This window comes from Durotheca rogersii (genome assembly GCF_024521655.1).
Source record: "Durotheca rogersii strain YMJ 92031201 chromosome Unknown GGS23scaffold_6, whole genome shotgun sequence".
NCBI lineage: Eukaryota > Fungi > Ascomycota > Sordariomycetes > Xylariales > Xylariaceae > Durotheca > Durotheca rogersii.
The window spans coordinates 740711-768440 of NW_026251237.1; the positions used below are offsets into that span (position 1 = coordinate 740711).

The 27730-nt window shown below is 54.9% G+C and overlaps 9 protein-coding genes across 9 annotated transcripts; 2 read left to right on the forward strand and 7 right to left on the reverse strand.

The window, feature by feature from the left end:
- Positions 1–209: 209 nt before the first annotated feature.
- GGS23DRAFT_561130 (uncharacterized protein) lies at positions 210–569 on the reverse strand. Its single transcript, XM_051515923.1, has one exon. The coding sequence runs from the start codon at positions 560–562 to the stop codon at positions 266–268; it is 297 nt and encodes a 98-aa protein (XP_051373335.1). The 5' UTR covers positions 563–569; the 3' UTR covers positions 210–265.
- A 6080-nt stretch (positions 570–6649) lies between these two features.
- On the reverse strand, positions 6650–8798 carry GGS23DRAFT_457028 (kinase-like protein). Its single transcript, XM_051514064.1, has one exon. The coding sequence runs from the start codon at positions 8625–8627 to the stop codon at positions 6684–6686; it is 1944 nt and encodes a 647-aa protein (XP_051373336.1). The 5' UTR covers positions 8628–8798; the 3' UTR covers positions 6650–6683.
- A 4048-nt stretch (positions 8799–12846) lies between these two features.
- Positions 12847–13676, reverse strand: GGS23DRAFT_457053 (uncharacterized protein). The gene has a single exon (XM_051514065.1). The coding sequence runs from the start codon at positions 13575–13577 to the stop codon at positions 13020–13022; it is 558 nt and encodes a 185-aa protein (XP_051373337.1). The 5' UTR covers positions 13578–13676; the 3' UTR covers positions 12847–13019.
- A 1819-nt stretch (positions 13677–15495) lies between these two features.
- Positions 15496–17022, forward strand: GGS23DRAFT_457150 (enolase-phosphatase E1). Its single transcript, XM_051514067.1, has 3 exons — positions 15496–15824; positions 15927–15967; positions 16336–17022. Exons 1-3 carry the CDS (start codon positions 15782–15784, stop codon positions 16978–16980), a joined length of 729 nt encoding a protein of 242 aa, XP_051373338.1. The 5' UTR covers positions 15496–15781; the 3' UTR covers positions 16981–17022.
- Positions 17023–19086: 2064 nt separating this feature from the next.
- On the reverse strand, positions 19087–20637 carry GGS23DRAFT_457254 (putative methyltransferase-domain-containing protein). The gene is made up of 2 exons (XM_051514068.1): positions 19527–20637; positions 19087–19455 (listed from the first exon to the last, which is right to left on the reverse strand). The coding sequence occupies exons 1-2, from the start codon at positions 20181–20183 to the stop codon at positions 19231–19233; spliced, it is 882 nt and encodes a 293-aa protein (XP_051373339.1). The 5' UTR covers positions 20184–20637; the 3' UTR covers positions 19087–19230.
- GGS23DRAFT_457063 (60S ribosomal protein L25) lies at positions 20368–21534 on the forward strand. Its single transcript, XM_051514066.1, has 4 exons — positions 20368–20630; positions 20780–20847; positions 20928–21220; positions 21300–21534. Exons 1-4 carry the CDS (start codon positions 20603–20605, stop codon positions 21385–21387), a joined length of 477 nt encoding a protein of 158 aa, XP_051373340.1. The 5' UTR covers positions 20368–20602; the 3' UTR covers positions 21388–21534.
- Positions 21535–21850: 316 nt separating this feature from the next.
- GGS23DRAFT_604225 (Tim10/DDP family zinc finger-domain-containing protein) lies at positions 21851–22264 on the reverse strand (the record flags this gene model as incomplete). The annotated part of the gene is made up of 2 exons (XM_051519580.1): positions 21851–22017; positions 22153–22264. 2 exons carry the CDS (start codon positions 22262–22264, stop codon positions 21851–21853), a joined length of 279 nt encoding a protein of 92 aa, XP_051373341.1.
- Positions 22265–23476: 1212 nt separating this feature from the next.
- Positions 23477–25379, reverse strand: GGS23DRAFT_457488 (uncharacterized protein). Its single transcript, XM_051514070.1, has 2 exons — positions 24488–25379; positions 23477–24411 (listed from the first exon to the last, which is right to left on the reverse strand). Exons 1-2 carry the CDS (start codon positions 25143–25145, stop codon positions 23585–23587), a joined length of 1485 nt encoding a protein of 494 aa, XP_051373342.1. The 5' UTR covers positions 25146–25379; the 3' UTR covers positions 23477–23584.
- Positions 25183–27551, reverse strand: GGS23DRAFT_457455 (D-lactate dehydrogenase 2 mitochondrial precursor). Its single transcript, XM_051514069.1, has 2 exons — positions 25540–27551; positions 25183–25480 (listed from the first exon to the last, which is right to left on the reverse strand). The coding sequence occupies exons 1-2, from the start codon at positions 27142–27144 to the stop codon at positions 25448–25450; spliced, it is 1638 nt and encodes a 545-aa protein (XP_051373343.1). The 5' UTR covers positions 27145–27551; the 3' UTR covers positions 25183–25447.
- Between the last annotated feature and the right edge of the window lie 179 nt (positions 27552–27730).

The following is a 27730-nucleotide window of genomic DNA, read 5'->3' on the forward strand; positions in this document are numbered from 1 at the left end:
CGCTTCATTATCCCTCGCTTCCGTCCATCGAAACGGAACCCAAGGCTGAGCTAAGAAATCAAGGGCCAAATAGGAGCGGCTATTCCAACATATCCACTGATCCACAACGCTCTTGCGTCTTAACTACACTTCCTCCGCTCCCGCTCCCGCTCCCCCCTCCCCTTCTTCCCATCCATGCCACGACCGATAAGGTATACCCAGCCATCTGAAGGAGGAGGAGGATGAGGAGGAGGGGGCGGCAGGGCTTTCGTTCCCCCGACCGCTCTCACCAGGGGAAGACGATCTTGAGGAGGACGGTGCTGACGGCGAGGGGCTCCCACCAGCGCCAGTGGTCGCTGGTGGCGATGTAGAACCAGACCATGAAGAGGCAGGCGACGAGCTGGCCGGCGACGACGGGGCGGCCGGCGTGCCACTGGCGGGGGAGGACGAAGATCTGCCACCACTGGACGAGCAGGAGGCCGGCGTAGCGCAGCTGGCCCCAGTCGCGGCGGTACAGCGCCGCGTTGGCCAGCGCCAGGCCCCCCGCCGACGGCACCAGCTCGCACACCCCGAAGAAGACCATGAGCGACCGCCGGTGCGTGAAGCGGCAGAAGGAGCTGCCGCAATGGGCCGGGGCTGGGGATGGGGGCGGAGGCGAGGGGGCGCTGGTTGCGTCTTTGCGGCCGGCGCCGCAGTAGCTGCAGCAGGCGCTGCTGGTGCTGGTTCTGCTGGTGCTGCCGCCGACGCCACTGCTGCGGTCTCCGCCGTCCTCGCGGTAGCTGTCGTGGCGGGTCGGCCTCTCGTCGTCGACGGCGGTGGTCGAGGAGTTGGACGAGGACGCGGCGGACGGCGCGGACGAGCAGGCGGGGGCGACGTGGGTCAGCGGGTGCAGGGTCGGCAGTGGCGGCATCGGCGGAGGAGGAGCCGCAGGTTGCACGGCCGGCAGCAAGTCCCGCGTCGCCCGCCCGCTCTCGATGATGCCCAGGCACACCGCGCAGCAGTGGAAGTAGCTCAGTAGGAACGTGTGCCGGCATACGACGCACGACTTCGCGACGCCCGTATACGCGGGGTGGCTCCTGGTCTCGTAGTGGCTTGTTGTCGCCGTTGCTGCTGCCGGCGGCGGTGGCGTCATCGTCGTCATCGTCTCGCTTGGCATCGGGTACTGTGCTGCCGCTTGGTTCTGCTCCTTCAGGGCGTACTCTTTGGCGAGTTCGACGTCCACCGTGTGGTCGTGGGCCATTGTGGCAACGGCCTGGTCCTCTCCTGCTTGCTCTCTCCGCCTTGCCTATTCCTTCCTCTCTCTCACTCTTGCTTGGCTACTAGGTATGTCTCTGGCTGTGTCTGTCGTTTTTGTTATCCCTTCTCACACTCGCTCGCACACACTCTCGTCGGCGTAGTGTGGTGGTTGATCGATATACGAAGTCAAAATAGAGATGGGTTCGGTCGTGTTTGGACGGGACTTTGGCCCCCCCGACGAGTATCCAGAGAATGTATAATATAAACCTGGGCGGAATGGCGTGGTCTAAGGTGGGTTAGAGCCGAGATGAGTCCGCTTCGGCCGGGAGGAAGAGACAATAGAGATAGAGAACGAGCGAGAAAGAGGACGAGTGGGTGTGAACATTGGCTTGGGGGGTTAAAAAATACGACATGCCCGATGAGTTCCCCCCCTCCGTGTGAGGTTTACAATCTCGTTGACCTCAGCGGATGCCGTGAATAGGCAAATGTTGTTTCGGTTGTCGAGGAGGCACAACCCCCTGAATCAAGGATTTGCGCAGACAACTTCCCGCTGCTCTGGTATACGGTAGGCGGGACTGACTTACCTGGCCTGGCTACAACCTCCGTATCAAGTAAAGGCGACAGGATCTGTCGCTCTTGGTGACGCTACTTACTTACCCAGATGTCCTTCGATCTCCGCGTGGAATCCGGGCACGTGAAAGCCAACCATCCTGTACCCGTGTCGGCAGGATAAACGCCTTCATTGTGACGCCATTTAGTCTGACGAGTCCCCCTCTGCTCCCTTCCCTCGTGCGGGACGGAGATAGTCGAAAAGGGCGGCAGCTTGCTTCGCGGATTCACGGAGGTGTGGCTGACGGGTAGCTCAGCAGACAAACCGTATGTATACCCGATAAGTTTCATCTTCGCGGAGTATGAGGGTCTATATGTCCATCCTCCGCTCTATGCAGCGAGCCGATATGCAGCGTACTTGCGTCGCGAACCCACCTTGCCGTCTCCCCTACCACCCATCGGGTCAACGGCGCTTGCAGCTTGCGTATTCTTCCCGGCGGCCGGTTCGCAATAGTAGCGATCCTAATTGTTATGGGGAGTCGTGGAGAGGGAGTCACAATCCGCTGAGACACGGCGCCCCCACCTATCGGGGTCGTCACAATCAGAAAAGGTCTTCTAGGGCTCTGGAGACGTCATGGACCGCTTGTGGACGATACAGAAGGGTACACCGTCCCCCAGAGCGCCGCTAGGAGGTGCTACTTCAGAGAGCTCCTAAGCTATGCTGTGTCTTGGAGGAATCTCAAGTGGTGGCTGCGTGAGCTATGCCGCACCTATATGGTTCTTAAACACTGGGATTCCTCCCCCCCAACATATCAAGCTGCCCCCTCGAGGTATCTGGGTTTGTGTAAGCCCGATCGATCCCTCGTTTGGAGAAGAACTCAGCAAGTATATCTATGCTTAGGGAGCGAGGAGTTCACACTCGACACCCCCCCCCCCCCCCTTCCCTGGGCAGCTCGCCCGTTTCAACGACGTGATGAAGCCCATGGGCACTTTGTACGCATTGGCCCAGCAGTAGTACGTACGTACGGATATATACGCTAGCACAGATATATCAGGAAAATCTACCTACGAAACTAATCCAAGTGGCACTTTAGCACAACATGGGTTCAACTCACTCTGGAGGAAGAGGAGAAGGGCTAGGGGAGGACAGGTTCCCCGGAAGTGATACCAGCAGCTTGCGTAAGGATGGGCTCCTTCTAACCTGTCAACAAGGTCAACCGAAACTTATCCAATGGCGAGACGGTGATACGGCCGCTACATGCTCCCTTTGCCTGTGAGACCATCACCAAGTATAGATGTTCTGGCTGCTTCCTATTCAGGAAGCTGGGTCGGAGATAGTCTAGATCGCCGGCGCCGCGAGACAGACACAACGCGCACGCGCCGGCGCCCGGTCGGGTCAGGGGGCAAGCCCGCAAAGGAGGTCTGTTCATGAGAACCAGCAGCTGTCCACGGTTTCCGACGCCACCACGACTGGCTACTCGTCGGACAGGCAGCCTTCTTCAGAGACGACCGGCGTGTCTGACCGCGCCACTGAGATACCTTCCCTGTTGGGGCCCCAGCAAGCGCGGCCGCTGCCCGGGAGTAACGTCGGCGGGGGGTGTCAAAAATCGATGGGCGACATGTACGTCGGCGACGTTTATATGCTAGAGACCGAGCTGTATCACCGACGCACCGTGCCCATTCCACTCGACCGGCAAGACGTGGTACCTGTCCTCGGCTACCGTCATAAAATTCATGCCGTCATACCGTTGCTGTGGTCCGGGGACGCATAGTTACGTGGCTTGGTGGTCGTCGATCTAGCTGTGCATTCCCTTTTGGGAGAGCTTCCGTGTGCCCTCACCAATACGAGCACCGACAGGCTAGATCCTGTCAGTGCTACGACCCTCGAAGCTTTACCGGAGCCTGGGGCTGCGGGCCCGAACGAATAAGTAGAAAGCAAGCAGAAGAGAGGACAAGACTAGAGAGAGAGAGAAAGAGGGAGTTGAATAAAGCGATAGGAGGCTTCCTTCGAAGGGGCTACGTAGTGTAGAAATAGGTAATTGAGCATTTCACCGCTGCTGCTGAGTATACCTACCAGCACAACCTCCATCAAGACTGCTAGTGCCTCTTCATAGAAGTGATCTAAAGGGGATCGAATCGAGATCTAGGTACACACACACCCAGGCATATATAGATGTACGTTTATACACCTCTCCCTTTCCCTCTCCCTCTCCCTCCTCCCTCTCCCTCTACCTCTCCCTGTCCCCCCTTACACATATACGAAAATATGTACCCAAGAGTGCTTCAGTTACCGTAGCGAACAACAATCGGAGCATTGGCCGGCCAATGGGCTTCGTGGTTACAAGGCCTACCCTACCACCTAATACTACTATCTGTGGAACCGCCATAGTCCGCCGTAGACGAGCGAATACTACTTCGCCCGGAACGTCCCAAGCCCCAAAGCCGGCGAGGGAGGCACAGGAAGATCGGACATCTGGCTGCTACGGCCGGGACTGCAAAGCCGAGACCCGCGCAGGCTACGGGCACACACACAGAGAGAGACGGGGGGGAGGGAGAGAAGTGTTCTTCTTGCATCGGGTGCGTGTCTATTACCGAATCCTAGGGAAGTAGGCAATGTCGTAACCGTCCCGGACCTCCTCCCCGGATCCCCCGCCCCGTGACCGCGAGCCACGGCTCCCGACATCACCTCACCACTACGCCCGGCCGCCCCGGGGACCGCCCCAGCCCCCCCTCCCCCTCTTCCAGACGTCGAGCTTCGAGAAACGCCCGGGAACAAATCCTTCTCCCACTTTAGAACTCAGGCCATCGCGTTCCACAACCGCCCCCGGGAGCCGCACCTGATACCTACCTTGGCGTGCGTCTGCAGCGTCGGCGGCGCCCGCAGCAATGCGGACAGCGTGTGTACGCACGCGGGTGGGCTGGCGCCCAGACATGTCGGCGGCAGGCGCCTGCTTGAGCAGCTGCACGGGGAAGGGGGGCAACCCAGCCCAAAGCGGAAGAAGAAGCAGAAACAACCCCCCGAAAGCGAGCAGCTTGATTCAGGTGTAGGTAGATAAATCTAGATAGCTCTCGACCCTCTAATGCCTCCTGGCAGACCGGCGGAAGGAAGAGAAGGAAGCGAGGAGGAGCGAGGCGCGGCGGACCCAGGGGGGGGGCAGCGTTGCAGAAACGGGGGTTACGTTACGTTAGGGCTCCTTCGGCCTGGGAAACGCGACCCTGCTACCCTTACATACCTACCTACTTACCTACTCAACTCTGCCATTCTCTCTCTCTCTCTCTCTCTTTTTTTCAATACACCCCTGCTAACATTAACCTCGATCTCCCAAGGTTTCCGTCTCGTCTCGTCTCGTCTATCTGCTCGTCTGCCCAACCGGCTAAGTCGCGCACAACCCCCCCCCTGCCCTCTCCTCCCCACACACTGCGCGCTGCGAGCTGGCCCCCTTTTCCCCAGATCTGATCTCGGATTAGAGCAGCAGCAGACCAGCAAGTTGGCTATTACCAGCAACCTGAGAGGGAGAAGCCCCCCCTCCCCTCCTTGGTGGAGTTGTTTCGTTTCATTTTGTGTTTTCTTTCTCCCCTTCTTCCCCTTCTCGACGCCGGGGCGTAGTTACATATATACATATATACATGCACGTGTAGGCATCTAGGATATACATATACCTACATATATACCTATATATATACTTACCTAGATCTATCCATCTACACCTACAGCTATCTATAGTTAGCGACAAGACCCAGTCGATCGGTTTTGGTCCGCCCGCCCGCCCGCCGCCATTCGATTCGTCTCTGTATGGACAGTACCTATGCGCCGTATACGCAAAACGGGATGCTGTTCTGCCGCATCCACCCCCCCCTGAAAAAAAAAAAAAAACCACTCACCCACCCGCTCACCTGCTCGCCTGCTCGCCTACCTCTTGTAGATTCCGAATCAGGACCCGTACATGCGTGCAGAAATCGCACACGTAGGCGGGTGGCCTTCTGGCCAATTCGGTAAGGTGTGGGGGGAGGGAGTAGGGAAGACAGGTAGCGTAACGGATGTAGCGACGGATTCTGACCCCGGGAAACCCTTCCGGGACGAGGGGGAAGAAAAAAAAAATTAATAGGTCAGAAGGGATAGCCAGTTTTGCTCACGTGTGCATGCGGTTAAGTAGCAAAATCTCTCCCATCGTCTGATATGGTGGAGATAGGTGATAGATGAGAATAAGAGCGACCGAGACACGATGGCCTAGTTGAGTGGCCGGTTGACCTGACTCGGCTCGTTGGGAAGTAGGTTACGTACAGCTCCTCCCCTTATTGGGCCCTGCGATTCACCCTGGGATAGTCCACGACGACGACGCAGGCCTGCATTAGTTGGCCCAAATACAGACAGCTTCACATTTTGGGACGCCTAGAAGTAGTAGCAGTCACCGACGGCCACGTGGAGCATGCCAGGAGAACCCACCTGTGTCAACTCATCATCACTTTAGTCACGTTGGCGAAAGCGGCAACGGCCAGAGGGGATTGAGTGAGTGGGTAACTTTGGTATTGTTTGAGTAAACTAATCTAATCGAATACCTAAAGAGCGAGTTGAAGCTAGATCAATCCACGGGGGCTTTGTATCTTCGTGTGTTTTGCGCGTGTATGGGGTGTTGCAGCCGTTTTTTTTTTGCCAGACTGTATGATCCGAAATAAAAGAATAATCCAACTGCCATGCGTTGACATGGTCCTCTTTTTGTTTAAACACCGTCCCCCAATTCTGACCCCAAGCAATCCAAGTATTAAAAACAAGGTAAGGCAGAATGAGAGAAAAAAAAGGTGCTGGCAACAACCCAAAACAACACGCAAGACCCTCGAGGTTATGGAGAGATGAGCACAACTACAAGTGACAACACCGGTGGAGGGGGGAGAAACTCGGGGTCGAGTTGTTCCTCTTCCCGCTACCAATGGCCAACCCACTCAACTTCGCCGAAATCGTGACGTTTGTCCTTACGCCAGTTCCCGTCTCGGCCCTTGTTCCACGGGCACTCGCGCAAGGGGGCGCGGTCCCGATTGTTCCATTTGTGATGCTGATTCTGTGCTTGAGTGGTGTGGTCCCAAATACCGATCCCTACCCCGTGCGAATTATTAAAATTGAAACCAAACTGTCGTCGAGACTTAATAGTAAAGTCCAGCGACTTGGGCACCGGTGCTCCAGCGTAGGCGCGGCGGCGCTCCCCAAGCGCCGCCCACTTGTCGAGGCAGCTACGCTTCGACGGCGGCGAGTACCGAGGGGGAAAATGCTCGGGCTGTTCAATAACAACGGGCTCATGGAAGAAGAATCCATCGGCCACCAAATCCCCGTCGATGTCGTTTGAAATGGTATCATTCACAGGCGAAGCCTCTGGCTTCTCATTAACAGACGCTGGCGCCTGGTGCAGTGATACCGGATCCTGCTGGGGAGTGCGTGCCTCCTCCTTGCTCTCTTGACTCCAGGTCCTCGAGTTCAGTTTGTTGAGGGCTTGAACCTGACGGGCGCGCTCCTCTTCCTCTTCTTCCTCCTCCTCATCCCACATGTCGCTCCAGCTCTTCGACACCGTGTCCTTCTGGCGGCCAAACACCGAGGACAAGGCCCCGAGACTCGGCCTCGGCTTCGACATGGTGATGGGCAACGACCCAGAAATTGCAGACGCCTTAGCACCTGAGCGGGCCGGTATCTTCACGGGTAACAGCACGTCGAGCGAATTCATCGACACCCCGAGATTAGAGGTCAACACGGACGAGATCGAAGGAGTCTGGACAGAGGCCGACAGCCAGCCCGTAGTTTCCGCCGACTTCGAGAACAAATCTTCGGTATAACTCTCGTCGTCCGGGATAGCGCTCAGTTGACGCAGGGACTGGAGCGGGGAAGCGTGCAAGGCCTTCGCCCAAGGGAAGGTGCCCTGCTCCATCTGAGGACTCTGGATCGAGGGAGTCCGGAGGGGCTCGCGGTTCGCAGTGGCAACGGCGCTGCGCTCCGTCGCGCAGAACACGTCGAGGTCCTCGGTGAGGGTGGTGAAGCTGACGACGCGGCGAAGGGCGTTCCTGGCGCCGACCAGCGATCGCTTGCTCGGGTCCAGATTCATGCACTCAACGATGACTTCGTAGGTATCTTGGGACATGGTGGGGAAGACATCGAAGAGCGACTGCTTGTCGCGCGAGAAATCTAGGAACAAGGGGTCGGCCTCGGTAGGGGTGGTGAAAGGGTTCCGAGAGAAGAGAATGTTAAGCAGGCAGACGCCAATCGCCCAAATGTCGGCCTGGGCAGGCGAGTATCCGGCTCCGACTGAGTCATACTGCTCAGGTGACATGTACCTATCGCTTCCCACAGTGGTCTCGTAGCTCCATCGCTCCGTGGTGGCCAGTCCAAAGTCGCCCAGCTTCATCGAACCCGACTCGTTGAGAAAGATGTTCTCGGGTTTGATATCGCGGTGATAGATGCCCTTCGAGTGCATGTACGAGACAGCATCAACCAGCTCGAGCATGAAGCGACGAACGTGCTCGGTCTCCAGAGGACCACATCCAGTTCGAATGGTCTCGTAGAGATCTCCACGGGAGCAGTACTCGAGGACGAGGTACACGTGAGCATTGGTCTCGAAGGAGTGGACCAAATTGACAATGTTGGGATGCGCTCCTAGTCGGCGGTGGCAGAACAGCTCTTCGGACCTCTCGTCGATAGCAAACTCGATGCCGGCTTCGTTGGCAGCCGCCTTCTTTGTCATGCACTTGATGGCAACGAGCTCATTGGTTTGCAAGTCCCTCGCCAAGAAGACCATCCCGAAGGAACCATGGTTAAGCGGGGAGATTGTTTGAAATCTCCCATCGAGAACAACGCCATCTTGAAACTTGTTTCTTAAGCATTCCATGACGCTGTCTCAAATGAGACAGGTAAACCGAGGTGAGAGAGGGGCGCGAGCCTGTCGTAGCCAGGGATGATCGTACACACACAAGTGTACAAATCCTTTCCCCCTTGCCTGACGTTTATCCAGCAAGGGCAACCAAGAGTGGTACGAGGAGTAGTATACGCCTGTCTGTCTCTTGACAAGTAGACAGGAGCTTTGTGCAAGTCGTAGTGATCAGAGGCCAGCCAAGAGAGCCAGAATCGCCGGGATAGGAACAGAGAATAGTAGAAGCAAGAGAGAAGAGGTGCCAACCCAAATAAGAGGAGAGTAGCAGCAAGAGCAAAGTAGGGAACAGGGGATATACAAGATGCTGAAGAGCGAGGAAAAAACAAATAACTCCAAAATCGTTCACGGGTCAGAGGCTCATGCGGGGTGTATCGGGTGTACTAAACAAATGAAAGCGAGGAAATATCGTGAACAAGTTGTCGGACCTGCGGTCCTTGAAAGAGTGAAAGGAGAAGGTCGTTATAAGGACATCGATACGATGCTGTGGTTTTTGAAAGAGTGTCCGTTGGTCGGATTGATAGTCGCTACAAGCCTCAGGGTAGGATGGAGCCTGGGATCGTGATTCTCTAGTGTTCGTATTGTGTTGCTGCTATTATTGCTGCAGGCGCGGTGGGGCAACGAGTCAACGGGTCGACGTAGCAATTGTCTGAAGCCAGAGGGCCTTGCTAAGTCGACACGCGGCTATGACCTAATTCGAAGTGGCATTCGGATAGGACGGTAGTCGAGTCAAGACGCTCGTGATCGGGATGGGACGGACGCTTGACTGGAGTGGGCGTGGCTCTAGTTGACCGAGCCGTTTACTGACTGGTCGGCCACGGTGGTCGTTGAGGATAGCAGAGAGGGGGGGTCGGCGATTAGGTGGGTTGGTAGCAAATAGGAGGGGAAGGAGGGAAAGACGGGTTGGCTTCACGGTGGTCGACTCTGGCGGCCTGGCTCGACAATGGACGGGAGACGTAGGTAGGGCCTGTGACTCTTCTCGACGTTCTTCGGCGGGGGAGCAGATTTGAGGCGTGTTTCTGAGCCGGTGCGGATCCCACAGGGCAACTAGTAGTCAGGACGGGGTGACGTGGTGAAGGTGTAGTTCGATTGAGTCTCTAACGGTCATCCAAGACTCAGGTAGTAGCGGCGACGGGAACCGTTCTGACAAGCTGGGGCTATCTGCAGACAAAGACGACAACCTTGGATCAATCTGCGGAGGAGTCGTGGGCGATAGGGAGCAGGAAGAAGAGGAGAGAGATAAGAGGAGGGGTGGTGAAGGGGTCAAAAGAGCCCAATAGGTTATGGGGAGCTGGTCAGTTGGGCCGGTCGGTGAGTCAAAGCAGAGAGAGCTAGGTGTTGGTATTTCTGGACGGCGAAGCTATAGGTAGGCACGGGGTTCGAGGTCCAAGGTTGGTTCTCTTCTCTTTGTCAACTCGACCGGGACAACAGCACAGAATCAGCAACAACAGCAACTCAGTGGTAGATGGAGCAAGGAAAAGGGAACAGAGAACGACGGGGCCGAAGATTAAGACAGGATGGAGGTTACGGATCGAGGACGGGCGAGAGAAGCAGTAGGAAACGGATGGCAGAGAAGAGACGACGGAAGAAAATGATGGCAACAAGGGAAGGATAGGACGAGATGGCGATACCCGAAGGGAGAAAGAGAGAGAGGACGAACCGGCTTGGTGTGGAGGAGGCAGGCTAGCTCGACCTGGACGCTGAGCGTCCGGGGTGGCCCGACCATGGAGCGATGGGGGGGAGCGAGAGGAGCCTGGAAGGGAATGCAGACAGTCAATGGAGATGGAACAACAACGAACAACTGCTGCGGCCTGTGCCAGGGTGGAGCAGGGAGTACATGCATACGATGCCACTACTACGACCTACGGCTACGGCTACGACTCACGACTACGACGTGCCGTCCCAAGGCCAGCATGTACTACGTAGAGCAAGGTACACGACAAGGTACACGACAAGGTACACGACAAGGCACACGTAAACCCATCACCCTCCATCTCCCCCCCTCGGCCAGCCTGCGGTTCGGTACCTTTGGGGCCTGACGAGGTCGAGGTACCTGCTCTCCCTAGGCGAGGTACCACCTGGCGTAGGTACCTGCCTATCTCATACACTAGATAGACATACGGGATCCGATGTCGTAGCAGACATCGAAATTAGCATATACATCGGACCGGGTAGATGTACTACGTTGTACATACCTATATCTAGATACCGCTAGGAGGTACCTAACTTGACCCCGGGTCCCTACCTACCTGTACGTGTCTACATACATACAGTACGTAGATACACGGCAAGTTACCTAAGTGTTGACTTACGGTTGAGATAGACAGCGACACACACACACACACACACTCAGTATACACACACATTGGACCACACACCAAATGCCAGTGTATATACTTAAATAGGTTAGGCCGCTGGTTCGTGACCAGGGGGAGCCATTTTTGGAGATGGTTGCCAGCACAAGGGCCAGACAGGGACAAGACAAGACGGAAAAGCGCGCCAGTAGGTTTGGGGTTATTCATGCCCTGGCTGAGGGGCGCTTTGTCTGGTACCACCTCAGGTACCTTCCTCCTGCTGTTCCTGCCGCTCCTCCTGCCAGTAATAGGTCCCTAATACCAAGGGCACCGTGAGCAAGGAGGGCTGGCACTATGAGTACCTAAGGTACTGTAGGTACATGCTGAGTACGAGTACACGGGGACACGGTATGCCAGAGGGGAGACGGAGTAAGCAGTGGAGAGCGACACGGAGGGCGATGACGATAGAGCGACGATGCGGTTCTGTCACGATGCCACGCCACCAGATAGACCAAGTGCCTAGGCGTCTGTTGGGGCGGTCCGGGTCATGAGGCCGGCACGGTCGTGGAAAGCTTTGGAAGCGCCCAGGCCGACCACGATAACGCAGCTGGGCGCCCGTCGCGCTGAAGATTCGCGCCCGGCTGCGAGTCGGCCACAGCGTCCGCGTGCCCGAGCAGAGAGGGCAGGGAAACTGGGGCGCGGCTGGGTTCCAAATTCGGTACGGGCGGCACTGACGGTGCCGGACCTGACGGAGCCTAGCTGGAGACGCTTCCCTTCCCAGTCCAAGGTCGTCAGCTGTTGACCACGCGCCCTCAGAGCCACCCGGACACACGGGCTTCTGCAGCGCGCGATAACAGCAAGGGAAGACGAAAAGCTGCACCGTGTACGATAGTGCCGCCGTGGCCAGTCCCCAGCCAAGCCAGGATCGCCACACCGCCATCTACCTGCCCATCCGGTACCTCGTGGGCAGATTTCGGTGCTAACTCAGCCTGCGAGCACCAGTCGAGGAACGCGGGGCGCATGTAGCTTTGGCGGCCCGGTCGGGGGATCGGCATGTACCTCCTCTATCCTCGACGAGGTACTGCATGGCTGCGCCCGCTAACCCTTCCCAGGCGGACGAGTACAGCGGCCGACATGGACACGCTGGCTTCGACGAGAACCCCCAATGTATCTACCCAACGAATGGAGGTATAGTACATCTGGCCAGGTACCTACTTACGCAAGTCATTCCCTGCATTCCCCTGTCTGAGTACGTCAGCGGTCCAATGAGACACAGAGTTTGCCTCTTGACCTTTCCAGCACCTTCGGTTTCACTTGTCAGCCCGAGAGCGGGTTCATTGGCTGGCAACCGGGGTTATGCACTCCTTTCTGCCTGCATCGCGTCCTATGCTCTCTCTGCCCCCGGCGTGCATAACTAATTAAGCCGGCTTGGGATATATGAGCACCGCTAGCATATTCCCTTCCACGGTCGGCGTTGACCGCCTCTGGGCAATTTCAATGGATGGTGCACCACGCTTTTTCCCGGTGGCCACCCGGATTCTCGCGTCGTGGGAGGATGCGACAGCCAACCCAACCAGAGATAGCTTCGGGGAGAGCCCCAAGTCCAGTGGTCACGTCACACTTGTGAATCGAATTTCGCAGCGCTTCCTCAAATTAACGAGGACCCCAACCAGTCGCCGAAGCATTGGCTTGGCCCAGCGCGCAAACATCTAGGCGGCCCCGGGAGCGCTCCAGGCTTGCCGGTCGTGACGCGGCGACCCGTGGGAAAGAATGAAAGGGATCATCACCACAATAATACCAAAATGATGAAAGAAAAAAAAAAAGGGGGGTGGTTACGCCAGTGCCCGTGATAGAGCAACAAAGATCGCAAGGTCAGAAAGGGGCGGGAAATTAGATGGCCAGTAAACCCTACGACGTAGGTACCACGGTGTCGCGGCCCTAGAATTGTTGGGTCCTTGGATATTTGCCGACTAAGATCTGGGGCAGCCCCTGGTTGGGCTGCTATCGAAAGCATCTGCACTGCAGGTTGGCATCGTGCTCCTCTACACGCGACGAATCCCTACCACCAGCGCCATAGCATATGAGTAACTGAGCACACACACACACACACACACACACACACACACACACACACACACACTCGCACACGTATATACGATACGTGTACGTACATACCTAGGCATATACGTACTGTGTAGCATATGGGTATATGTAGAGATAAGTACCTATACGTGAGAAGAGGGGGGCGTGAGGGGGTCGTGGTGGCACTAGTAAAATAGTAATATGTTGTAGATCTCGCGATGGGATGGTTGCTGCTTTGGGAGGGACTGAGGGGGGGAGACCAGCCCGATTCAGCATGACGCAAAATATTGTTGACTTTTGGCGAGATGACTGGTCGTATTGGCCCCTTTTGCCGCGAGCCTGGAGCATGCGACGCATTCCATCCACAGTGGCGTGTGTACTGTCGCAGCGAAGTAATGTTGAGGCTATGGGCGCCGGTATTATTATTGTCGTTGCCGTAGCGTCCCGAGTCTTGTGCCTGACGGGAGTTTGTTCTAGACGGATTTCTCTGTCGTGTGACCTTGAAACGGTGGTTGTCCGGCATGGTCCAGCGCATTCCGGTCCAGCCAGTACGGCGATGGGAACAAAAGAGAGCAAGACGAGAACGTACTCTTCACTGCGAGCGTCCCTCCTCCCGACTTGCCGACCGGCCTAGACGTCGCTCTCGTGCATGATTGACAATACGCGTTCGGCGGTTTCAGGCCCATCTCGTCGGGTCTCGTCCCACAGCAACCCCAAAACAAATACGGGCGAGTCAAGTCGCCCGCAAGCGGCGCGCCCACGGCCGTGGGGTTTGCGAGGCGAGTTGCGAGGCGATTGGGGGGAAAACAGATAACGCTTTAACATCGCGTCGAGCCCTCTCCCCCGCGCGGTTACGGAAGATCGTAGCGACACGCTGGCCCGAAACACCCAGATGTGCCACCGAGCCGTATAGGGCCATATGCATATGATAGGTCAGCACATATCGACATGTAGTTGGTCGCTACCGTCCCGTTCGTGGCGGTGAGGACGGCCACAGTTGGCTCGCATCTATCGCGCGCAGCCACTCCGCAGCTTGAACATGCCACCGATTTAGGTCGCAGTCGTATCGTCCTCGTGCTGGTCCCCCCCCCCCTCCCTTCTCCCTCTATCGCTCATGCTCGACTCGATGGTGAGCAGACACTTGGCGTCAGCGCCTAGGGCCGCGATAGAGGAACTGATGTGCGCGTCGCGAGCAGGTGGGTCGTGTGAGCTGCGAAGGATGAACCGCAGTGTTGTCTCCAAATGTGTCTCGGAGGGCCCTGGATGCACGAGGGCTGTTGATTGATGCAACAATCTACCAAAGTGACATTGCTAGATCAGTGCTAGGTTGAGAACAGGAATAGCTAGGTGTTGGCCGTAGCACTCCGGGTTAGCCTAGCCTTGGATGCTGCAGGTCGTGGTGGTAGCATGCTGGCTGGTATTGGTGGTGGTGGTGGTAGCGGCGGTGGTAGTGGTGGCAGTTCTCTTGCCGTCGTCTTCCTCTTCCCTTTGTGGCAGGGAGGCGAGGGAAGCTAGCCAGGCAAGCTCTAGGTAATTATCTCTTATGGACAACCAACGTGTATAGGTAGAGAGACGCTGGAAAGCCTTGGGCGGTCCTAAACTCATTCATTATGTATTGCCGTTGCCGTGGGACCTGTTGGTCTGGTCAGGCCAGTAAGAGGCGGCCACACATCGTAGGGCGACCACTCCCGCGATCCCGACTATTTATTTTGAATTTTATCTTCACCTCGATCACTCGCACCCTCCCCCCCCCCTTTATCTGGCCTCCATTGTTTACTCTGGAGGTTGGGACGGATCCACGAATCGAGAGTCCGTCTCCCTGTCCTGCTCAGCAACGCCCTCCCCCAGGTGGGCCAAGCAGTTAGGCGACATGCAGAAGATGCAGTAGTGCGTATCCATTATTATTCGCTGCATATGCACATATATACTACCTACGTACGTGTATATTACGTATGTACACGAATAACAACTACCTACTCTTAACCTATAATAATAATAATAACAAGTGGAGGTGGCTGCTTTTCTCGGCATCTCGATAGCGATTCGATGGCCAGCACCCAGCAAAGCCTGTCGGGCGCTATCGGGCTCTCTCCTCCAGAGTCATGTTCGTTCGGCCTTTCGTTTTTGCAGCCCGTCATACTCGTCTTCGCTGTGCGTTCTCGCCTAACCTACCTACCTAGGTACTACCTATAGGCGCACATAGCAGATGTATTCATATTGGTGGGAAGTGCAAGGTGCTACATCCCTATAGCGACCTCGGCCTACTGCTACTGGCATCTCCAAAATTCGGGCGTTATCATAATCTGGCGTTCGACGGCATTGCTTCCTAAATCTGCGCCAGTGCTATCCCAAGCAAATTCACGCCATTGATCCCACTTGGCGCTATTTTTCATCTTACTATCTTCCCGTCCCCCCAGGATTTTGTCCGCTTGCATATCTTGACCGCCTTCTCGATAACACCTAACAAGACGCGGTGTACCGTGAGGCTTGCTTTCTTAGCCCTCTTCTCCAATTCGGTGACATCCTCGGTCGAGGTTCGACCGTAGAAGAAGAGGAAGGAGGCAGAAAAAATTTTTCCACCCCTCCACGACACGTATAATTCCTACGCGCTTCGCCTTCACCGCTCTGCATCGACGGGGTGAACCTGGCTTTAGCTTCTAGAAACGTCTTACAGGCTCCGACTATCCAGGTTTTTGCAGAGACCTCAAAGACGGGGTCATACGGGGCCCAACTACTGCCATGGCTGTTTCTACCTCCGTGAAAGTAGTCCTGCTAGATATTGGTAAGGACAGCTCCGAGCTTGCCCTTGCTTCATACCGCTTCTTAGCACGTCTCTACCTCCAGCTGCATTAGCCTGGGCTTGTCAGCTAATAAGTATCATTAGAGGGCACAGTCTGTCCAATCTCCTTCGTCAAAGACGTCCTGGTAAGATATCCCCGTGGAGGCATACCGCGTTCTCCAATCCCATATTCTATCCGCCTAGCCCCCCCACCGTCAGTGTAGCATGGATGGATGCCTGGCAGCGTGGCCATCAACCATCGCGAGGGGGTGGAGAGGATTTGTTGACAACCGTCCTCTACAATCTCGAGGCGCTAGAGCACCGTAGCCTCCAGTTTGGCAACCGAGCCATGGCGGAGTTCGGTAGGTCGAACTCGTGGCCATATAAAAATACGTATCTCTTAGTTGTCCTCCAATATTCAGCTTCAGCAACGGGATGGCTACGTTCCGCCGCTTTCATTGGCTCCCTGTAGGTCTCTGTCGGAGAATACACGTACGCTGACACGTGGTTCTAGTTCCCCTATGCGCTCAAAGCTCTCCCAGAGACCCTGAAGACTCGGTGGAACCATCCGGACTTCGCAGAGTATAGGGATGCATTTCCATCGGAATATTCTTCCTCTAGCGATGCATTAGAAGCCCACTTCAGAGACCTTGTGGAGAAGGATGTGAAAGTCTCCTATCTGAAGAGCCTGCAAGGCTACCTCTGGCAGGAAGGATATGCCTCAGGTGACTTAAAGGCACCCCTATTCCCGGACGTGGCTCCAAAACTGTTGGAATGGGGGGACAAGGGCCTCAGGGTCATGATCTATTCGTCCGGGTCGGTCCCCGCGCAGAAGCTGCTCTTTAAGCACACGGACGCTTCCCCATCGGATTTGACGCCGCGGATCTCAGATTGGTTTGACACCGTGAACGCCGGTCTTAAGACGGAAACGGGTAGCTACAACGTAATAGCTAGCAAACATCCGGCGTTCTCACCTAAGGAGTGGCTCTTCTTGAGTGACAACGTGAAGGAAGTGGATGCCGCCATACGGGCGGGCATGCAGGGTGTGGTGGTTCAGCGCCCCGGGAATGCTCCCTTACCACCCGGGGTGCGTGAACGACTACGAGTCATCGAGACCTTCCAGGCTCTCGACGACAATCTCACCACCCTTAAGGATTAATTAATCCAAGGCAGGAAGGGCTCGGCATCAGGCATGTTAGCTCGGGGGGCTATCGAGGTTGGCACACATTCAAACACAATATGCTTACGACATCGGAGAGAGGTGGTGGGCAGCTAGGCGTTTGGGGTCGAGGGGGCGGGATTGATTGCAACGGAACTTAACCCGGGGCACCGATATAACTGGGCGCTTCGAGCCGATGATATCGAGAGGGCCTGTAAATCGCATAGCACTCGTCTCGATGCGGGGAAGAGCTGCTGCGACTCGTAAGCTAGTCGGCAGAGACTGGTCCATTGGCCTGTTTGAAAGGACTATATGCCTACAAGTCCGCATCCTGAGCTTCATGACCGGTGGTGGGGAGTAATAGTTTGCTGTAGAGTGCAGCCGTGTAGCCTTACTATTGATCGGGATTCCAGTTGCGCGATCAAGGCTAAGAAGGCCCAGAGTTCTTTCCGGCTATCGATATATACGGGCTTGATCGTCTGCCCTCTGAGCCCCGGCACGAAGGCCACCATATAGGAATTTGTGAGCGCTACCTGCGGACTCTCTACCCGCCGTTGGTGATAAAGGGCGAGAGGCCGACTATTTTGTATGTAGTGACAATATTCGCGATCTGTCGTACCACGACAGTAGTGGCATTACTTTTAGGTAATCCAGCCGTCTCTCCTGTACTACGATAAGCTGTGGATGTTTACCTGCATCGTGAACACGCGAGGGGCCGCCTAGAGCTGGGGAAGCAGTTTGCCTGCCGGGTTGTACCTAGCTCTTCGACTCCGTAGACCTTTGGGGATCTTCAGTGTGTACATGGCACCCTCCTACGTAATGTAGCTGCACAGAGGGCTGGCGTAATAAAGCTCGTCGACGATCGAACTGATGTTGGTCGCGGTGTTGTCCGAGGGACGGATCCGGCACCAGACCAGCCAACACCTGTTGTGTGAATGACTCGTTAAGCTCTCCTCCCTTTTCCCGAGGGGCCCGATCGTCTACTTTCGGAGGAGGGGTCAATTATTTACATGGATGACACCAACACAGTAGGTATTTTGGATTTCTTGATGGGCCGTTATCGTCTGATCTGAGCGGGGTCTGGTTTCCAGTTAAGGGGATCCAACAGCCGGCCTCGCCACTGCCATTGGCAATCTCGGCCCCTGATTCATGGTTGAGATCCTGAGTGCACCCTGAGCTGAACGCCGCCGTCCGGCAGGGAGGGGTTTATAACACAGTGTGATAGTTCGAGCATTCGGTTTCAACCTGCCGACACGAGCTCGATGCTTAAGAAAACGAACCTCCTAACCCAAACGCTTAGACCGTTCGCAGGCTGCACCTACGTTCCCCCCCCCCACACGGGCTGGTACTGGAATTGCCGGGTTCCGGGAAGCAGCCGTTCCCCGGATGGAACTGGACGGATGTTCATTGAGAACCATACTCGCATTCCCCCCCCTCACCCACTAGGTCGCCCCTCAACACACCAGAGTATCGAAACGTGACGTGCCTCGTGGCTGTTACCTCATGCGTACACCAGGAACGAAGCAGGTACTATGCTGGTCTGAGGTTCTCGTTCGTGTGTCTCTGAACTCCGGCTTAGCTGTCTCGTAGACAAATTGGCGCAAACACATTTTCCGAAGAAGACGCCATGATAGAGGCAAGATCAGCAGCCGCCTCCAACGCCACGCCGAGACAATTGGATATAACCGAACAAGAGGAACACCGTCCTTCGATCCTGCCGACACGGTGACGTGTTTCCCCCTTCCGTCCCGTTAGGTAATTGATCGCTCGAGCGTGTGAGACATACTTCCTTCAGAGCCATCAAATCGGGGGTCCGTTGAAAGGAGTAGGTGTCGCCTGACCAGAGTTGCGCGTTGTTGTTGGTTATGCCTTTCGATCGAGGTATTGCCGGCAGATCTGTGGATGACTGCGGGGTAGGCTCAAGGCGTCGAAGTAACTGACGATCTCGACAGACACCAAGCATGCTGTGGTGACGATACAGGAAGCACGTTTGGCGTAGAGGCGCCCATTGGGCAAGTTGAGAGGCGCGAAAATATGGGGTATAAAGGAGGGAACAGGCCTCCGGTATTGGCGCGTATTGACTGCAACCCACCGGCAGAATGAACGACGGGACCCATTCGGCGCCATCGTGATGCCCACCATCACATGATGTGGCTACATATGCATCCGAACCCGTCGAGGCAGCACAACTCGTCGACAAGTTTGGACACTAAGGTGGCAACCTCGAGAGTTACTCCAGCCGCCTGGTTGTCACCCCGGCGCGACACGAAGCATGATCGCAAAGTTATTCCTAGATTTCCCTGGCCGAAGTACCATTTTCTTAAGTATCGCAGGCGGCGATTGGGGGATAGATTCTCGGACCCAGAGATAGTAGACCAATTTCTGGGTAGTCTTGCTGCGGACCTTCGTGTATCCCAATGTATTCATAATATATACCATATGAGACTCGTTCATATACCTTGAATTGGTAACGCACTTCGGGGTTCCTCTATTAGCACTACTTTGCCATCAAAACTCATAGGATATCAATATGGCGCAAGACTTACCGGAGCGGGTAGGACCATGAACAAGCTAGGAAAGAGATCACGCCGCTCGGACGAGCGTCGCACCTTAGGTTGCTTGAGAAAATCCAAACTCCTGAGAAGCATGGCGCCTCGCCCAATAGCATCGGGAACAAAGTTCAAGACCAACGAGAGGCTAATAATGTCGAAGCGATCAGAATCATCTCTAGGTAGTGGTCTTTTCATGAAATCTTGCTTCGTGATGCCGTCACCTTGACTATTGAGGTCTATCCTTTCCATATCGAAGACAGCGCTCCTGGAACAGGCATTGGCGGTACTCAGGGCTCCAACCTCGAGCATCCTGAGACGATTCGCTGCCGAAGGGCGTATAACAGATGTCAACGGCGAAAGCCATTCCATCAAGATACGGGAGGTATCACCCCCGCGATCAAGCCGCTGGCCCTGCAGACTGGCCAGTTGGTACTTCTCAATGCCACCTAACGCAATAATCTCGGCGTCGATCGCATTTTCGGTGGCGTGGTCTCCTTTAGCAATAGCCTGGGCCTTCTTCTTCTGCAGAAGGTGGTGAGAATTAATCAGTGCCTTGGTGGCTTTCCTCGATATCGACCTCGGTCTCTGAGCTGTCGGTGGCCGCCCCGCAGATAGGCTCTTTATATGATGTCTCTTCCTCTTTGCAGCCATCACGAGGAATCTTCAAGAGCGATAAAAGAGACTGATCGAGTCGTGAGGCATTGTATAACTCGCTGGTGTAGAGGATGAGGTGGGGGTAGAGAAAGTAGGTACAGTGTGACAAGCCCTGTAAGCTACCTATATGCACTGTATGCATATACGCGCAAGGTCTCCAACACGTGACTTCACCGCCATATCCGTGGAAGGAATATCTTTATTCCGGGAATCATTCACCCGGAGTGTTCCCGGTGATTTTCCGCTGAGCACCCGTGGCCTGCGAATGGATAACGGAGCCCTAAGCGAAAGGCTCCACCTCAGCAACTTTGGAAATATCTCATCCACCGGAGCAGAGGAAATCTCGAAATAGTTCGCTTCCACGCCTAACGACAAATATCACGATATTCGAGCAAATTCACGACACACTCGACACAATGGGCCCCAAAGCTGCCGCGAAGAAAGGTACATCGCCATGAACCATGGAATTTTACCTTCATTTTACCTTTGACGAGGTCGGCGCCTCGGCGTGCGCCTCTGCGGCCGATGCATCAAGCAGGAGCAGATTTTGCGAGTTCTGATCAAGGGCGATTGCTGATGCGGTTTCTTCACAGGAGGTGCCTCCAAGGCGCCCAAGGGCCTCAAGCAGGCGAAAGCCGCTGCTAAGTCCGCCCTCCGAGGTGTAAGTAATGTTCTCGATCTCGTCTACTCATGCCTGGGCCACCCCTGGCACTGTTGGTGAAGCTAACCCGCACGCTCTAGGACAACTCCCACAAGAAACGCAAGGTCCGGACCTCGACCACTTTCCGCCGGCCTAAGACCCTGGAGCTGTCGCGTTCGCCTAAGTACCACCGCAAGTCGTTCAACCACGAGCCGCGACTCGATGAACACAAGATCATCATCCACCCGCTCAACACCGAGAGCGCGATGAAGAAGATTGAGGAGAACAACACGCTGGTCTTCATCGTCGACCCCAAGTCCAACAAGGCCCAGATCAAGCTGGCCCTCAAGAAACTTTACGACATCGATACCATCAAGATCAACACCCTCATCCGGTACGTGCTACCATGCGTCGCCGGATCGCGGAAGTCCTATAGGAGTGTAGAGCGTGCGAATGCTAATCAACCTATGCAGACCCAATGGCTCGAAGAAGGCGTACTGCCGCCTGACCCGCGATGTAGATGCCCTCGACATTGCGGCCACGAAGCTCGCTCTCGTCTAGATGGGCCGTTTCCGGAGGAGGAGGGGACATCGGGTTTATGCGACGGTTTACGGGTGGTGCTCACCAACGCACGTCAATCACAAGGATTGTTTCGCAGATGATGCTGGTTGTAAGAGCATCTCGAGTTGGACGGACATTTGCATTTGGGCCGGCGTTGCCTATGGCTAGATCCATGAGATCAACGGAAAAGAATTGATTCCCCAAGAAGATGCACTGGATTATCCCTCAAGTGATCGTTGCTGCGTACGTACATATATCTATATATGACTGGGGCATATCCAGTCCCCTACCGTCGGCGACTTGTTGAAATGAGAATATGGCTCAGTAGCCACGCGCCTGAGTCCGTACATTTGAGAGCAGATAATCATGTACATACACCTCGCCATATCGAGAGGTGCTGTTCCCGTCAACGTATATCCCCACTATATCGTACATGCCGTCCGGCCCGTCTACTCTGCTCCGATCAGCCCTGCCGCAAGCTCTGCAAGTGCTTCATCGTTAGCTGGCTGACGTCTATGAACCGGTCAGCGCAGTTCGCCATGCAGCCCTCCTCGCTCCGGTCGAGCTTGCCGTTGCGGACCGTGCTCGTGATGCACTTCTTGAAGCAGATATCGGTCAGGGAGTGGACGGCTAAATGTAAGGGCCGGGGCAGTCAGCGCTGTTCTCTCGAGGACGCCTCGTTCTGCTTCTCGCCCTGGCAGCGGTAGGACGGACAGGCGCGGCGCAACGCTCTGCGCCGGGAGAGGGGGAGGGCGCGCTACGTACTCGCCTGGACGCGGGCCTTCTGGTTCTCGTTGTTGAGGAACTGGCGCAGCTCGGCCTTGTCCTTCTCGTTCAGCTTGTTGACGTCGAAGTCGCTGAGCGAGATGTCGGACATCGTGATCGGCGGGAGGTAGGCAGGGTGTGGGCGCAGGTAGGAGGTAGGTAGGTACGCGTAGGGAGTTGAGGCACCTTCTACGCGCGGGGAGGGAGAGTACCCAGGGAGAGGGGACGGAGCCGGGGAGGGGGGCGAGGAGGGTAGGTAGGTCTCTTCTAGACGCGGTACGGATATGCGATGGTACACACGAAGCGGCCTCGATCGTAAAGCAGTAGGAACAGGTGGCGTATGGTGGGTTTGTGTGCTGAGGGAAAATGGCAATATTCGCTGAAAATTCGATTGAAAGCTCCGTATCTTATCGATCAATCCACGGAGTATTACCACAGAAACTATGATGTGCCTTATCGATAATGCACATTGCACGGAGGGCATTTAAGTGTGAATTATATAGGTAGGTACGTACCTAGGTAGTACGTTAGGTACCATAGGGAAGCCATTGTGAGTTTACTACAAATGCCCGGTAACTTTGTAGATCCACGGACCAACGTGGATCCAAGCCGTAAACACGTAGGTAAATAGATCGTCAACTGCGTTGTCTTAGGCTTCTAGTTAAGTTCCTCAATTGATCAAGTTCAGCTTCCAAAAGACTCGCTTACTAGTTACCTAATACTAACTAGTATCGTAAGTTACAGGAAGCGGACTAGCCACGAGGCACAACTTGATATTCAACTAAACCTCGCCGCATATCTAAAACGCGCTCTGGCACTTATATACCTACTATTAGCATGCCAGAGTATTCGGAGTTGGAGATAGTTCAGGGCCGGAAGTATAGATTATAAACGCCGTTAACGCTACAGTTTCGTATTGGTACATGACATGTGGAAGCTGGGCCGTGTCATCGACACCTCGAGGTTGAACCGAGAGGCCGCCTGGCACTGGTCCAACGGAAGCTCCTCTTGCAGCTCACCTGGACGATTCGGGTCACCGTCAGCTCGTCGAAAAGATGGACGAATATCTTGCCGCGGATGCAGATGCCGGAGAACACCACGCCTCATTTACCGAAATGTATCTCCATCGCATGGCTGCCGAGTTCCTGAGGCTAGGTACTATTCGGGGCCCGACAGCCCGGTTCGCACTGTACCGCGCCGTCTTCGTGTGGTCTGACGAGGATGACAATGGGACTTATCCACTGTCACCAACTTTCGTCGTCTGCGCGGCAGGCTAATCCGGGCTCCCAGTCGCACGACGCCAACAATGTTGAAGGGAATAGGTAGATCTGACTGCAAAAAATATTGAATGAGGTCTCCGAAAAAATGAGAGTGCAGGAGAGATGATCGCGCGAAATCAGCCCGGTGGCACTCATATACGTCCAAGTTAGGGTTACCGATTGAAACAAGTCCAGGACTGCCACTGGTAGCGCCATCCATCGAGAGAAAGCATTTCCGTGTTCTTGCAGAGAAAAGTGTCCAAATCCTTCAAGTCCCCGCGCAGCGCTATCTTGTATCGTTCCTTCATCTCAACCAGCTGTTTCTCGTACTTCTGTAAGTCTGCCATTTTCTTCTGGACAAAGGAGTTGATATCTTCTTCTGGGACAGCAGCAGCAAGTTTATCCCAGTCTCTCGTCTCCTCCCGGAGCTTTACAAACGGGACACAGGTGGGACCGTTGAAGCCACGTAGGATGATGAAGTGAAACCATTGGCGGCCATCTTCTTGGCACGCACGTAACATTGTCGAGGGCTTCTGGTCCGCGACAATACCGTCCCCTAGGATCTTTGGCTCCTCTTCTTCCAATATCCGCGTATATAGTTCCAAGTGCCAGTTGAACCTAGTAAGCCGCTCATCAACGGAGGCCCAGGCGTTAGGAGACTGGATCAGAAGCCACGTCGGCGTGGAATTTACCAGCTGGGCTGGCGCAGTATACGACCACTCCCAATCAATCACTGCGACTACTTTGAGATCCTGTTCGTTGTTGACGATCATATTTGTAGGTTGGAAATCGTCGCATGTGAGCTTGAACGGTCCCTTGTCATGGCCTGGCAGAACATGACGAGTGATCAAGGCCTTCATGATATTAAAGTAGATATACTTTTCTCTTGCATCCTGGTCATCGTCGACCGAATTTGGTTGGTCGTGTAGATGCCGTAGGTCCTGGTCAACGACATGGCGAAAGTACTCGGTCGTGGATGAGAATATCTCGTTTGGAGGACCTGAAAGGCATTAAGAAATCAGATTGAAGCTGCCGAGACACTAACAACATGGACAAATGGAAACACTGTTACCCACCAAGAACATTAACTCCGCCGTCCAAGAGAAAATCATGCGACTTCTTTGTCACGGGCCGCGAATGAATCGTCGCAGCGGAGCCACCCTCGCTAGCGGTAGACGTTGAGGTTAAGCTGCCGATGTGTGCAAAGCCAAGTTTCCGGAGCTGCAGAGAGAAATTGATCATCTGGCGGAAGATGACCTCGATGACTCTCTCACTAATGTCCTGTCTCATGATTCTGGAATCCGGTGTTTGAAGAATGTCAGCGACACTGATGCCTTGGACGAAATCCATCATGATGAAAGGACCAATTCCAAGGGCGTTATCCGCCGCCAACCCCCAAGCTTTGACCTGGGGGATAGGTATCGTGGTCCGTTGACGGATTAGATTCATCGTAGCCACTTCAATCTCGGTCTTCTCGTCGGCATTGACAACTTTTCCGACCATGGGAAAACGCACCATCCACTCCTCCCCATTTTCGAACTCCATCCTGCAACTCAAGTTATACGCGCCACGGCTGTCACCGCGTTTATGTGTAACCAGCTTGCAACGCAGGCTATCGTGGTGAAAGGTGGAAACCCAATCCGTCAGCTGTTTTTCTCGTGCGTCATCGTATTTCCGTATCCATGAAAGGAATGACACGTTGTTGTCTAGATTGACACGGTCGTCCCAGTCCATTGTATTATTGTAATGTATTTAAATTTTACCTTTCTATAAAACATAGATTTCTATATTTTATAAACCGTTCCGTTTGACGAAACTTGAACTCGTTTAAAAAGCTGAAAAACACGAATCGAGTAATATGTATTATAACTTCTAGTGACGTATATTGTAAGGTGATGCGTGGTAGAAAGTAGCATCTTTTACTGGTTTTTTTTTAAGTAAGAGTAAGGTGGCTCCAGGGGGGTGGCCCGCGGTCAGGTGACACATCGAAGCGAACGGCCAAAATCGCACAAGCTAGACCGAGAATGTGTCGTCGTTTATATATACTTGTAAGGGTTCATTATACCTTTCTGCGAAGACGGTCAGTACCTCTTGTAGGCTGGGGCGTGAGCGGTCGAGCAGAACTTACCGGGTCGTAAAGGTTCTTGATCTGCTTCATCAGACCCACCGTGGTCTCGTTCCGGCTGTAGCCGATGTATTTCTTCTTGGCTATACCCAGGCCGTGCTCGGCGCTGATGCTGCCGTTCTTGTCCTTGATCCATTCATACACGTAGGGTTCGAGAGCCTCTTCCACTTTTTTGTCGTATCTCCGCACTGCGACGTTGAGATGTAAGTTCGAGTCGCCCATATGGCCGTATCCGATGACCTCAATGATGGGGTACTCATCGGTCTCGCCCTTCAGCCCTGCATCCTCGACTCTCTTCCTCACATCCTCCACGAGCTTGTACATGTCTTGCAGGGGGATCGACACGTCGTATTTATACACTCCCCCCCAGTGGCCCACGGATTCCGTAATGCCTTCCCGTTGGCTCCAGAGAGCCTTCAGCTGTGCTTCGTCCTGCGCTACCACGCCGTCGGCAACAATCTCTTTGGTCATGACATCTTCGAGAAATTTCTCCAGTTTTTCGTTGTCGTGATCGGCATTAGACCCGCTTGTCTCGATGAGGCAGTAGAAAGGGTGACGTTGTTCAAGTGGCCGCTTATTGTCCTTGACTTTGTGGAGGATTTCCTGACTTTCCGAGTCCATCAACTCGAAAGCGGAGAGGATTTCGCCGAGCTGCGACTTGGCTTCTCGGAAAGCTTGCTGGAGCTTCTCGTAGGACTCAAGGCCGAGAAAGGCGACATTGACCGCGTTTGACCGCTGGGGACAATGTATCGATACGGCAGTGATCATACCGATGGTGCCCTCTCCGCCGATGAAGAGCTGCTTCAAGTCGTAGCCGGTGTTGTTCTTTCGTAGCCTGCTGAGGTCGTCCAGGATGGTCCCGTCGGGTAGAACCGCCTCAACGCCGAGAACGCTGCCGTGCAAACTTCCATACCGAAGTAACCGGAGCCCGCCGGCATTGGTCGAGACGTTGCCGCCGATGTGGCAGGAACCCTTCGCGCCGAGGTCTAAGGGGAAGATGTAGCCCTTCTCGGCGAGGAACTGGTCGGCTACTTCTAAAATGACGCCGGCGTCAGCAACCAAGACACCGCTCACATCATCGAAAAATCGAATTTGGTTCATTCGGCTAGTGCTGACAACGATCTCGTCGAATACAGGTACAGAGCCGCCGACGAGGCCGGTGTTGCCGCCCTGGGGGACAACAGCCAGCACGTTCTCGTTACAGTACTTGAGGATCTTGCTGACTTGCTCGGTCGAAGCAGGCTTCAACACCAGCTTGCAGTGGCCCCTGTATTTGTGCATCCAGTCGCCATTGTACGGCTCCATATCATCCTCCGCAACGCCAGCAGTCACGCCGTCAACTACGGCGGACTCTTTGCCGAGCAGCGTCTTAAAATAGTCGACATGCTCCTTGGTTATCTGGGCGAAGCGAGAGTCCCTCTTGATTTCGGGATAGGAGTCCGAAGTGTATTTGGCGCTTCTTGCACTCGACTCTCGTAATTGTCGCGGGGCAGTGCTCGACATGCCACGGGTGACACACATGGCGGGGCAGGTGGCTGTCGCTGGTCTCCTCCAGCTGGGTATTGCTACCCGCCTCAAGACCGGTGCCAACCTGGACCTAGAAGCCATTTCCACCGTGATGTACTTCTCGCGAACGGGGAAGAGGAGCCCGGCCAGGGGGATAGGAAAATAAAGTAGAAAAAAAGGAAAAAGGCAGAGAACGAAAAAGAAGAATGGAAAGGCAATAAGGGCTACAACTAAAATAACGCTGCCCCGAAGATGGGTTTGCGCACGATGGCGGCGAAACTCGATTCCCGGGCTAGACGGTGGTAACACGGCAATCCTCAGGGTCTATGGAGGAGGTACCTTAGGTGCTTAAAGCAGTACCTGGGTACATAGGTACGTACATACCTCGGGCACTGTTGCCGTAGGTTATCGATAATCAAGGAATGGGGTGAGGGGCAGCCACCAATTCCTGTTATGGCTGTACCTGGAGGTACCTACTTCATACTATACATACATGCAAAATGCTCAGCCCACTTCTGCACCCTTGCCGAGTTCCATGCCAACTTCCGGAAGACATCCATAGCACCCGAGAAAACAATTTACGGGGCCAGTCGACGTCCCTGTTCACCTGGGGGAGGAGGGAGATGGATGTCCGAGTAATGTACCTGGCCCGCTGCCTGTAGGCATTGGGATATTGGGATACATACAC